This window comes from Hypomesus nipponensis, chromosome 7, assembly GCF_054491055.1.
Source record: "Hypomesus nipponensis isolate SF chromosome 7, ASM5449105v1, whole genome shotgun sequence".
Lineage (NCBI taxonomy): Eukaryota > Metazoa > Chordata > Actinopteri > Osmeriformes > Osmeridae > Hypomesus > Hypomesus nipponensis.
The window spans coordinates 10,978,021-10,990,876 of NC_140367.1; the positions used below are offsets into that span (position 1 = coordinate 10,978,021).

The following is a 12,856-nucleotide window of genomic DNA, read 5'->3' on the forward strand; positions in this document are numbered from 1 at the left end:
CGGCTGACTGTCGGCCATCAATATCTCTGACAGCTTATTTCATACGGCGTTGGGTTTTCCACTGTCCCCAGAAACGCTACATTTAACGCACGCCGTAGCAAAGGCCAGTGCTGACAACTCCACTTCCCATGATGCTCTCTGGCAGTTTTGTAGTCCTTCCAAGAGTTTGGCTGCAGCCATTGTTCCCCTCAAGTCACACCATGGGAAACGCATGCTTTAGGGCAGAGTTACATTAAGACTTAAGGCTCCATAGAGGATAAAGGCAGTCCTATGGTGTCTTTATTAGTGGTGGTATTCCCATGGTTGTGGAGCAGTGATGCTAGGACAGTCAGACCAGACACAACAGCTCCTGAACTGAGTGGTTAAATACCCAACAGAGGTCCATAATAAGTCCTGGTTCAGTCATTTGACAATCCCAACTTTCTTTCCTTCTGTCTCTAGATCTCCACGCATGGTGTGATGGCGTGGAGGGAGGGGGGGGGGCTAGGACAGTCTCTCCATCTCAAACTGGGTGTGTCCGTTGACCGTGGCCGTGTTAGACCACGCCTCCTCCGGGTGGGTGCTTCCTGGTTTGGGGAGGTCGCCCTGGTGGGCGTGGTCAGCGCTGTGCGGGAGGTCTGGGGGCGGGGCAGGCTCGGGGGGCTTGCGGTCGTAGTAGAGCGCCCACAGCAGGGTCAGGGTCAGGGTCATGGCCAGGATCTGGGCCACGCCCACGGACACGCCCAGGAAGCGCAGCACCTGCAGCTGCTTTGTGCCGCGGATGAAACTGTAGACCTTCGGCCCGCAGCCCTGCGACACACACACACACACACACATACAAGGCTTTGTTATCATGTGACCGAATCTCGTCCAGTCGAACAGATGCATTCAATTCATGCAATATTCATATATACATTTAATATTGACGTTGGTTCCATGTTCTGCAGTAAGTCTGTTTTTTGGTGTTTTTTTCGCCATAAGCTACATTGCTATTCTAGGGGTGTGACCTCTATATCAACAACAGCTGTAGGCTCAGAATGAAAAAAGAAAACTCACACACAGTCTCACACACAATGAACCCAACAAACCCAAGGGACGGTGAGGGAGAGGAAAAAAAACTGAGAGTGAGAGTGAGTGTGTGAGAGAGAGAGAGAGAGAGAGAGAGAGAGAGAGAGAGAGAGAGAGAGACAGAGAGAGACCAGTTCATTACTATCTGGCAGTGAAATCTTTGCACAGGGGTGTTACATGCCAAACAGAGCTGCCACGGATGGACAGACAGACGGAGGGGGGGGGGAGAGAGAGACACTGAAATAGAGGGGATGGGGCAGGGAGGGGAAGAGAGGGGAAGCTTTGGGAGTGGCGTGGAGGAGGGAGAGAGAGGGGGAAGGTGGTGTCAGTGAGAGACACAGGCAGATGATTGAAAGTGGTGTTCATCCGCCCCTCCCTCACACACATTCCCCTCTATGTACTCCCCTGCTGACTCATCGCCTCTGTTTCCCTCACGTAAACACACACACACACACGCTCTTTTTCCCTGACACACCCGCCACATTTCGGCGCTCCCACATACGGTGCGCACAAGCACGCACACACCCGCTTGCCCACGTACTCCGCTAACAGTCTCACCCTGTAAGAACGTTCCCCCATGGTGGTACCGCTCACTCAACACTCTGTCACTCTCCAACCTCCCTCCCTTGTTGACTTTCCCCACCCAGGTGAGTCCAGGCGTACAGCCAGGGCCTGCCCCTCTCACCCAGGTGAGTCCAGGCGTACAGCCAGGGCCTGCCCCTCTCACCCAGGTGAGTCCAGGCGTACAGCCTGGGCCTGCCCCTCTCACCCAGGTGAGTCCAGGCGTACAGCCAGGGCCTGCCCCTCTCACCCAGGTGAGTCCAGGCGTACAGCCAGGGCCTGCCCCTCTCACCCAGGTGAGTCCAGGCGTACAGCCAGGGCCTGCCCCTCTCACCCAGGTGAGTCCAGGCGTACAGCCTGGGCCTGCCCCTCTCACCCAGGTGAGTCCAGGCGTACAGCCTGGGCCTGCCCCTCTCACCCAGGTGAGTCCAGGCGTACAGCCAGGGCCTGCCCCTCTCACCCAGGTGAGTCCAGGCGTACAGCCTGGGCCTGCCCCTCTCACCCAGGTGAGTCCAGGCGTACAGCCTGGGCCTGCCCCTCTCACCCAGGTGAGTCCAGGCGTACAGCCAGGGCCTGCCCCTCTCACCCAGGTGAGTCCAGGCGTACAGCCAGGGCCTGCCCCTCTCACCCAGGTGAGTCCAGGCGTACAGCCAGGGCCTGCCCCTCTCACCCAGGTGAGTCCAGGCGTACAGCCTGGGCCTGCCCCTCTCACCCAGGTGAGTCCAGGCGTACAGCCAGGGCCTGCCCCTCTCACCCAGGTGAGTCCAGGCGTACAGCCAGGGCCTGCCCCTCTCACCCAGGTGAGTCCAGGCGTACAGCCAGGGCCTGCCCCTCTCACCCAGGTGAGTCCAGGCGTACAGCCAGGGCCTGCCCCTCTCACCCAGGTGAGTCCAGGCGTACAGCCAGGGCCTGCCCCTCTCACCCAGGTGAGTCCAGGCGTACAGCCAGGGCCTGCCCCTCTCACCCAGGTGAGTCCAGGCGTACAGCCAGGGCCTGCCCCTCTCACCCAGGTGAGTCCAGGCGTACAGCCAGGGCCTGCCCCTCTCACCCAGGTGAGTCCAGGTGTACAGCCTGGGCCTGCCCCTCTCACCCAGGTGAGTCCAGGCGTACAGCCAGGGCCTGCCCCTCTCACCCAGGTGAGTCCAGGCGTACAGCCAGGGCCTGCCCCTCTCACCCAGGTGAGTCCAGGCGTACAGCCAGGGCCTGCCCCTCTCACCCAGGTGAGTCCAGGCGTACAGCCAGGGCCTGCCCCTCTCACTCAGGGGACAGGTATGTGAGTGGGGGTGGGAAGGGGTACAACACCTGGGCAGCAATGGGCAGGAGGTGTGTGTGTGTGTGTGTCTGAAGGGGAGGGGGGGATACAGGGTAAGTAAAGTGCTGCTTGAAGCTAAATACCCGATACATGGAAGGTGACCGTCGAAGAAGGTCAGACAATGGGTAAGAAGGGTGTGAATGTGGATAGATGTGTGTGTGACATCGTTTGAGAGGCAAGTTTTCGGTGGGGCTAGACAGGGACACCGATTCAAATGTAAACGGTGATGTTTGTAGCCTGGGGGGTTTGAAGAAAACAGAGTCAGCAGGATAGAGCTCTGCTTGGCAGGATACATGTAGTGGAGAGTGTTGTGTGTGTGTGCGAGCGGTTGTGTGTGCGCAATTGTGTGTCCGCGTGTTTCCTAGCTTGATTAGACGTAATAACTCCACTCTGTCACACCAACCTGGCAACCCAAGACCCAGAAGGCACACAACACTATCAGGTCTGGGATTGGCTCTAATTGCTTTCAATGGATTTCTTTCCTTCAATGAACACCCCAGGTCATTTCCGACCACAAATAACCTGGATATGGGCTGCAAAACCTATTATGTGGAAAAGTTCATTCCGAGTCATTATCATCCTCGTTAAAAGGCACAAAACTCCCCTGAACTTTTCAAGTTTTGCTCCTTCTACCACCACATGCGCCCATGCTGGGTTCATAAGTGGAATGCGTCCATCTTTGATGATGTCACAGGGGAGGCCATTATTGATCATGCCGACTCATCTGACAATGGCCGAACAGCAATGGGTTCAAAGGTCATGAGCTGGGGGGGGGGGGGGGGGGGCACTCACTTCTTGGTGGAGGTCGCTGAGGTCACGGTAATGGGCGTGGCGAGCGCATCCCGGATACTGATTGGCGCAGCAGGAGTCTGGGGGCCATTCCATCTCTGTCATCTCCAGCCAATCGGTGAAGTAGATCACCCCACAACACTTGAACTAAAACAAAAGCACACGCAGGCAAAAAGTGAAGTCTGACAACTTGACAAACTACTTCACCAAGACTTGTGGAAACAACAAACAGTTAAACAGTTAGCAGTTAGCAATGCTGTGGTCAAGCTAAGACCTCTCTAGTCTAGACCACCAAACCCATACATATATATATATATACACAACGCCAACAGATAAGTCTTTGTTTGTTTGTTTGTTAACCTCTAACCTCTGTTTGGAAGGTGTTCCAGGCATGTGTGAGCCACTGGTAGCGCTGCAGGCCGTAGTTGGGCATCCTGGACTTCAGACTGATCATGTCTGAACGTTGCATGGACGGCTACCAAACACCACCCAAGACAAAACAGCACAATCACTCTGGTTAGCCTCTCCACATCACGCCCTCAGCTCAGGTTATTGAGGTTAGGACTGCTGCATGTTTTGGGTTCACGGAACCGAGTCGTGTGGGCGGGCCCTGTGTTCTGTCGTTCTCCTGATTCCTTCCTGCCCCGCCCTCCTGTGTTCTACTGTCTTGTTCCCCCCCACCCCCCCCGTTCTCGTCTCCTCCTTGCCTCCTGGTAGAAGTTGGCAACACTGTGTGTTTTAAACAATGGAGCCCCTGATCTCGAGGGAGCCAAGGTTCGCCTGCAGACTCTCGGTCCCTCAAACGCTTAGCATGCAAAACGAGAGTCCTCGCTCCCTCCGATAAAACCCTACTCTGACTCCCCCTGGGCCTCTTCCCCCTGCGCCCCTCTCCTCCCCCCTTTCTCCTTACTTAATGAGCTTGTGATAAGCACACAACCAGCCCATTACCCAGGATTCCCCTGGGGCCAGACGGGTCACCGTCCTAACACGACTGGCTTGATGAGGTTCTGATGTTGCAAGGACTACAATACCCATAAGGCCGTGGGGGACATGCGTGTCATTCTCTGATTAGGTGAGGGCCTGGGGTCACTGGAGGTGAGTAAGCGGTGGATGGGCATAAATGTACAAACGCAAACACACACACACACACGACACGCACACGACACACACACGACAGAAGGCAGAAGGCCAGGTGATCCAGGTGCCAGCACAAAATCACCCTTCTTTTGTTTTCAGTAAACAGTAGCCAGGGGCAGGTGCAACACACGCACGCACACACCTGCAGGGCGAGAGCGGGTCCCACCTGCCACGAGGGGACATCAAAGCCATCATGAAAGGTCTTTCATGAGGGTGATAAGCCCCGGGGGGGAGGGGCTCCCCAGTAGGGGAGAGGCCATTGTAATCGAGAGCCCTGCCATTGTATTCATACAAACACTGTTCCAGAGGGGGAAGGTGTGTGTGTCAGTGTGTGTGTCAGTGTGTGTGTCAGTGTGTGTGTGTGTGTCAGTGTGTGTGTGTGTGTGTGTGTGTGTGTGTGTGTGTGTGTGGAGGGAGGAGAAGGGGTCATTGCGACAAAGTGGGTCGAGAGCACGCCCGTACTCACCACTCGTCACGTCAGTGCCATGAGGTCTGGTGAGTCGGATTTTGCCGTTCTTGACTTGTTCTACTAGGTTTATTTGGTCGGAGTCCACAGTTACAGTTCACGTCAAGCACAGACCCAATTTGGGGTTGTGCAGATACCTTTTGTTGATGTGGCCGGAGCCATACTGAGCAAATGTTTTGTTTCATTTCCGCGTACTCGTGTTTCTTTTTTCTTTTTTTATTAGACCCACCGTTCAGGACTCTGGTTTGGGAGGGGGGCCGCCCAGCGCTTCCTGATTGTATGGTTGAGGTGATGTCACGGATGACAGCGCTGGTTAAACCAAGTGGTGGGGTGTTTTTTTTATTTTAATTCATGTTTATTTTGGGCTGTGCGATGTGTTGTAGATTGGGGAGGAGGGGGGTGGGGCTGTTCTGTGGGCTGTGGGTAAAGCCTGTAGAAGGATATATGGGCTAGTGAAGAAGGCCTGCGACCAGATTTAGCGTCACCTTCAGAATTGGATGGGTGAGCTCACCCTCATCGTGGTTTGCGCGGTCTGGAGCGGGCTAGGGGTGGGACACCCACCCTATAAAGACAGTGAAGGTTTGCTTTAGAAGGGGGAAGTTGTGATTCTACAACCAGGTGACTTTTGTTTGGAGTTATTATGATTTTGATATTCTGTTCGTGATTTTGGTTTCTTTTGCTTCTGTTTCTTTTGGTTCTTGTATCGAAGGGGGGGGGCAACATTCTCCTCCCCTTGTGGTTTGGGTCTTTCGTAGTTCTGTCCTCTCAAAGTCTGCTCTGCTTCCGCGTCGTGTGGAGAAGTGGGGAGCCCTGGAACGTGTGCAGAGATTGGCCCCTAGTTTGATGATTTAGCCACTCCAGGCATGGCTTCCACAGCTGTGTTCTCTCCTGGGGAGTGGGGAGGGTGGGGGGGAATGGAGGGGATCCCGTTCTCCTACTCCCCTAGGCCCATGTTGTTTATCCCACAGATCCCCCCCCCCCCCGCCCCCCCCCCCCTGGTTAAACGGCGAGCGAGCCAGAGTGCCTGGGAGCCGGGCCGAACATGGCTGGCATTTCTGGATTATTCTTAGCATGGCGAGAGCGAAGGAGAGAGCCGCAGCAACGCTGGCAGCCGCGCGGAGACGCGCGACCTTGAGGCGCGGAGACGCGCGGCAGGGAGGAGGACAGGAACAGGGGACAGGGGGACAGGGGACAGCTCACCTCGTCATAGTTCCACACGCCGCTGGCCAGCTCCACACAGAAGATGACCAACAAGCTGCCAAAGTACTGAGAGAGAGAGAGAGAGAGAGAGGGGGAGACATAAAGAGAGACTGTTTAGACAGTCGCATCGATAGATGGGATCTGTGTGGCGTCGTCCTACGCGACGCTCCAGTGTCTGTGCGACGGCCGTCCGTCCGATGGATCGCCATGGCAAAGATGGCGTGGCCCGCTGCGTCTTCCGCAGTAGCGCTGGTGACAACAAACTCCTTTGTCATCTCCTCTCTGCCCAACACCTCTGTCGACCTGTCGCCATGCGCACACACTCGCACACACACCAACACAAAGGCATGTCTACAACTCCACACAAACAAGACGGTGCCAAGTCATGAATTTCATTCAGCAGACACCCCATGTAAACACAACTGTGCACACACACACATATCCTCAAAAGATGAATGTGTGTGTCAGCCATTCTATTACAGAGCTGTCAATGTAAGCAGCCACGGCTGACAAGCTGTTTGTTTTGGGATTGTAAATATTAGTGTCAGACAGATGGCCTTGCCTGGCCTCTGTTAGTGTTGAGGTCCATTTAGAGCCTGCCAGACCCAAACAATACACACACACACACACGGAGACAGATCATTCCACCAACTTAGCCAGAGACTTCTCACCGCTCCGAACCTCTGTCCCGTCTACGTCTTCCTTTATAAATACGTTTTCAAGTAGCCAGACGCAAGTGAACTCTGCAGCCCCTCAGCACCCTCCCAGCCTGCCATTCACATACCAGACCGTACCCGCGCACACAGCTTTCTGACAAGGAAGTCTTCGGAGGTGAGAAGAAAATATAAACCTAGACCTCACTGAGTGGGGACCCTGTATGTTATCCGTGTCAGAAAGACCCACGCAGACCGACCGGGGGTTAGCGCGGGGTCACGCGCTCTTATGAACGACACGGGAGACGGTGTAGGTTCTTCCTTTCTCCTGGGCAGATGAACACCCCCACTGGGGGCTGGAGGGAGGGAGGGAGGGAGGGAGGGAGGGAGGGAGGGAGGGAGGGAGGGAGGGAGGGAGGGAGGGAGGGAGGGAGGGAGGGAGGGAGGGAGGGAGGGAGGGAGGGAGGGAGGGAGGGAGGGAGGGAGGGAGGGAGGGAGGGAGGTGAAAGAAGGGGGGGGTGGAATGAAGAGGACAGGAGGAGGAAGGTTTGTGCGAGGAAGGGAGTGAGGTACGTTTAGTCTTAAGTACGGACAGACTATTTTTACACGACCTTTTCCTTGCGAAGTAAGAGCGCATGAGGGTTCTAAGTCTCAGCCAAGTCCCAGTCCTCACACACACACACGATCACACAAGGCCTGTGCACATAATAGGGGTGTAACGATACACTACAGCTCATGATTCGATATGTATCACAATACTGGATTCACGATACAATACGTATCACGATATTTTGAACAACATTTCAAATAAAACCAAAATTCGATTCACAGATCTATTTACAAAACATTGAACATTTTCAATGACTTTCTCTATAGTACATACCACTTCGTTAACTCGGTTCAAGTGATTTTTGTTAATGCACGCGTGATGCAGGTGCATTGTAGGTCGCGTGCTGGTAGCTCAACCAATAGGATAAAACGGACGTCATATTGCATCGCGATATATATTGTGCCACAATCTATTGTTATATCGCTAGCACATAACCATCGCCATTTGTTCGCACGTCTACAAAAAGTAGACTAGTTCCCATGCTTTCGGACTAAACTTTGAAGTCTTCACCACAGCCGCTGTATATGCGCTTGGGTTCAAGTGTGTGTGTTTGATCAGATAGGCACATAAGTAGAGTATAAAAAGGATGTTGGGCTGGGGGTGAAGGTGGGGGTGAGGGGGTGGGCAATGGGCCTCTTCTTTTCCAGAGAAAAGACTGAAAGGGATGCCCCGGGCCGGTTCCGTAACCCAAGCGCCATAACCGCCTTGCAACCTCCAGCCCCCCGGGCCCCCCGGGCCCCCCGGGCCTGGCCCATGGCGTCAGGCAGACACGGATAGCCTTCCCCACGGCGAGCCGTGAGAGACTTCAGAGGGCCAGAGGGCGGACGAGCGGGGAGAGAGACAGAGAGAGAGAAGCAGACGGAGAGACTCTCGTAGGGCGATGATCGGAGTCCTGAGAGATGGACGGAGTGATGGAGGGGTGGAAGACTACAGATGGAGGGAGAGGGACGGGGAACGCCCAGGATATGGACACTTTGGTCAGAGAAACCAGAACAGCCCCCTCCCCCCACACACACACACACACTCCTCAACCCCCGACACACCTGGGAGCCTCCTTGTCTGTTCCTCTCCCCCTACTGTTCCTGAGTTCATGCAGACATGTGGACGTGCCCCGGGGTTAATGGTGTTGCCTCCGTCTGGAACGGAGCTCCGTCTATAACCCCGAAGTTAAATAGCGGTTTCCGATTTCAGGTCCTCTCTTTTACCTCGACGTTTTGGTCCTCTTGATCCTCCCTGGTTTATTCAACATTTCTCCTTCATCCTCCATCCTGGAGTCTTTCTCTGCTCCTGCACCCCTCTCTCTCTCTCTCTCTCTCTCTCTCTCTCTCTCTCCGTATTCCCGGGGAAACAGATTTAAATGATTGAGCCGGATAATCACACCTTATCTATCTCTCTGACAGGTGTGGCAGGGGATTCAGCTCTCTCTCTCTCTCTCTCTCTCTCTCTCTCTCTCTCTCTCTCTCTCTCTCTCTCTCTCTCTCTCTCTCTCTCTCTCTCTCTCTCTCTCTCTCTCTCTCTCTCTCTCTCTCTCTCTCTCTCTCTCTCTCTCTCTCTCTCTCTCTCTCTCTCTCTCTCTCTCTCTCTCTCTCTCTCTCTCTCTCTCCCTCCCTCTTACCTTCTGTATCTCACTCACACCCTTCCCACCTCTCTCCCCTCATTCATCTCCATCGCCCCCTTCCGTTTCTCTCTGCATCTCTCTCTCTCTCCCTCCCTCCCTCCCTCTCCCACACCCTCCCACGGGCGCGGCGTTCCCCAACACCGCACTTCACCTCTCTCCCCTCTCTCCTTCCACGCCGGCCATCCATCAGGGCCCAGGGCCCCATAACTCAGCGAGGCTCAGACAGGAGCACGGTGAATAGTTTTACAGCTGTACTTATCCACGGGAGCATCCCCGCTATCCACCCGCCCCCTCCCCCCGCCCCCCTCCCCCCGGGCAAACGCAGGCGCCGTAGGTCAGAGCGTGGCGCGCCAGGAGGCGTTTCCCTAACGCCGCGCTTCGCTCGCTCTCTCGGAAGGGTGATGAACGACCGTCGGGGGGGGGGCGTCTGATGAAGAAGCGCGTAATATCGAGGATGAATTTGAAGCCCTCTGGGTTCTGGTTAGCAGAGGCGCGTGCGTGCGTTCACTGGATTTACAGACCCCGGTTGGAGTGTTTATGGGGCCACATTAATGCAGCTTTATTGAGACAGCGCCGACTGCAGCCTGTTAAAGGTTATAGGATGGATAGGAGAGACGGATACAGAGCCCACGCTGGTTGGTTGTGTGTGTGAGTGTGTGCGTTTGTCTGCGGCTGTTAACACAGTGCGTCCATGAATGCTGCATGCATATTAAGGTCTTGTAGATTTGCAACTAACACCACCAGTTGAAGAAACCATGACCGAGAACAACCATAATTGCGATCTGCCTCTCCAACAAAACGACATGAGCTCATCCCAATTTCCATACGCACACACACACGCACGCACGCACACACCACACACACACTTATTGAACACATACCCAGGACAGAAGGAGAAGATTGCATTTCAGTGTGCCGCAGTAGCCCACCATAGCCACGATGATTAGAAAACAGCACACAGCAATAATGACTGGATGTACAGCCGGGGAATAAGTGAGGACAGCAGCTTCTTCCAGCCTAGAAAGAGAAAGAGAGAGATAAAGAGGGAGAGAGAGATCAAGAGATAGGGAGATAGAGAGAGAGAGAGAAGGGGAGGAGGAAGGAGGGAGAAAGGGAGAGGTAGAGAGTGAGAGAAACGGAGAGGGAGGTGAGAGAGAGGGAGGAAGAGACAAGAGGGGGAGTCATTCATCAGAATTTCTTGGCAGGCTTTTTGTTTATTTATCTCCCCTTCCTGTTAGCCTCTCTCTCTCTCTTTATTTTCTCCCACTCCTCTCCTTCAATCCAGAGGCTGCATTATTATTAATACAGTACAGTACAGGAAGTGAGTGTACACAGGGTGAGAGGGTTACACTGTAGGAATGTGTTCGACCCTGTACCACTTCAACAACTTGCCACCATGTTACCAAAGAACACAGAAAAGCGTAAATGAATACATGTAAATGTAAAAGGATAATGGACAGAATAGGATCATGGAAAATCAGATGACTGATGTTGAAGATAAAAGCTGGCAATCAGAACTTCTAATGCATGTAGAGCGAGATGTGCTCACGATTGGGAGGACTAACAGCATGTGGGATTTACTGAGATATAAGATCATCGAGCCAGCCCTTTGCACAGCTTAACCCTTCAGTCCTGTCACATCCTTCCCCCCCCCCCCCTACTTCTCTCCACGTCCTCCCCTCATCTCTGGATGCCCCTCGCCCCGCTCTTCCGGCACTTTCCTTCCCCCTGTCTGTCGTTCTGTCTGTGGGGCTGCCCTGTTGCTCACCTGGTGTGGGCTGTCAGGGTGAGCACAGTGTTCAGGTAGTCCCTGAGCCACGCTGCCACACCCAGCACACATACCGACATGAGCTGAGAGAGGGGGGAGAGACAAACAGAGAGAGACAAACAGAGAAGCAGAGTTACACAAGTATCGTTGCAATGCCGTCTACAGTGAAATATATGTATTTATAGAATGAGATATATTCTGGCTGCAGGGAAAGTTATAAGATCTAATTATGTCCAAGAATTAGCCTTGGACAAATGTTGCCTTGGGGCAGTCTGCCTTATGTTAGACACTCCCCAAACATTGGAGCCTATCACTTTTTATTGCCTAAATGGCATGCGGTGGAATGCGTAACATGCATTCAGTTTGCGCATACTTGGGATGCAGAATGCTAACAAAGTATGGAGTGGGATATATGCGCAGTTGGCTACACTGAGAACGAATCATTCTTTATCGTCACATAAACGTTAGGCGCGGCTTCTAGCGCGCACGCACGCACGCACAGAGGGCAAAGAGGTAGATTGATGGTGGGTAAAGATGTAGAAAAGTTGGCTACGGGGTGTAACGTGAGCGTGGCGCCTATCCGGCCACCTGCTCGGTGGTCTCCTCTCCTCTTACCCAGAAGAGTAAATTGAGAGCGTAGAGCAGGCAGCGGAGGCACCTCACCGCGTCCTCGCGAGCCATTCTGAGCGCAGCAACTGGTGACCAACAGTCCTCATCTTAACCGGTGCCACCATGGCAACATATTTCACTGAAAACAAATACGAGGAGATGGGGAATCATATTAGAGTAGATGTTCCCTCTCTCTCTCTCTGTAACAATGTCCCGCGCGTCAAACATAGCCTACCGCTTTTACACGTCACATGTGCGGACGCTGATGCGCTTTTCCGATGTCTTGTTTTAGCAGCCTCAGTATATCCGTGGGAAGTTCCAGTAAGCATTCACAACAGGTGGTTTCTTACTTTCCTCGGCGTTGAATGATGAAGTGTGCGGATGAGCGCTTAGCGGTGCTGACATATCCAAATCAATCATCACTCACTTAGCGAGCCCCCATGCGAAAAAAACATATCCGGAACATTACACTAAAACACCTTGTTTTGGGGCTTAGGGGCAAAACCAACATAGATCCAAATAGGCTACTACAGTGTAGTTGTTCTCGGACAATCTTAAAAGAAAATCCTAATTATAATTCCTTGCGGATGCAAGTCCTAAAAGAAGGAGGCTTGTCGATATCCAATAAGATTCGTCTCGTCCAGCTTCAGATATTTTCTCAAATTGGTCAAAAACCTCCACTTGGGGCCGCATCGTCCCACCAAAGCGCCGAGTTGATCAACTCAGTCCTGTCAGTTCAACTTCTGCATGTTTAAGAGTGGCCAAACACTCGCAGCCTGGTGTGTCATGCAGCGGGGGCGGTCCGCAGGGTCCTAGCGCTTCGCGTAATTGCATCTCCAAATACTGTAGAGGCCTCTGTAGCTAGCTTCCTTGGAGAGTGGAAGAATGCAGCCAGCTATAGCCCTCCTCCTCGAGATAGCATGCCTAGGTCAAGAGGTCAGATCTAGAGACTGTTATTGTCTAGGCCTGGGGGAAACTGAATAGAGAGTAAGGCTTTAACTAGTGTAGCAGTCCCCACTGAATTAAAAGGAAAGTACTGCTGAGTTTGCTGATATTGTTATTGTTTATTTGTGTGTGTGTGTGTGT

General features: G+C 53.5%; 1 protein-coding gene across 1 annotated transcript; it reads right to left on the reverse strand.

Annotated features, from left to right (window-relative positions):
• Positions 1–252: 252 nt before the first annotated feature.
• tspan12 (tetraspanin 12) lies at positions 253–12,529 on the reverse strand. Its single transcript, XM_084701953.1, has 8 exons — positions 12,006–12,529; positions 11,777–11,909; positions 11,162–11,244; positions 10,275–10,410; positions 6,513–6,578; positions 4,077–4,184; positions 3,713–3,856; positions 253–789 (listed from the first exon to the last, which is right to left on the reverse strand). Exons 2-8 carry the CDS (start codon positions 11,840–11,842, stop codon positions 484–486), a joined length of 909 nt encoding a protein of 302 aa, XP_084558079.1. The 5' UTR covers positions 11,843–11,909; positions 12,006–12,529; the 3' UTR covers positions 253–483.
• Between the last annotated feature and the right edge of the window lie 327 nt (positions 12,530–12,856).

Coding starts and splice junctions, on each gene's coding strand:
- tspan12 (XM_084701953.1), bottom strand. CDS start 11,842: ATGGCTCGCGAGGACGCGGTGAGGTGCCTCCGCTGCCTGCTCTACGCT. Junction 11,245..11,776: donor CTCTCAATTTACTCTTCTGG/GTAAGAGGAGAG, acceptor CCCCTCTCTCAG/CTCATGTCGGTATGTGTGCT. Junction 790..3,712: donor TCAGCGACCTCCACCAAGAA/GTGAGTGCCCCC, acceptor TGTGTGTCGCAG/GGCTGCGGGCCGAAGGTCTA.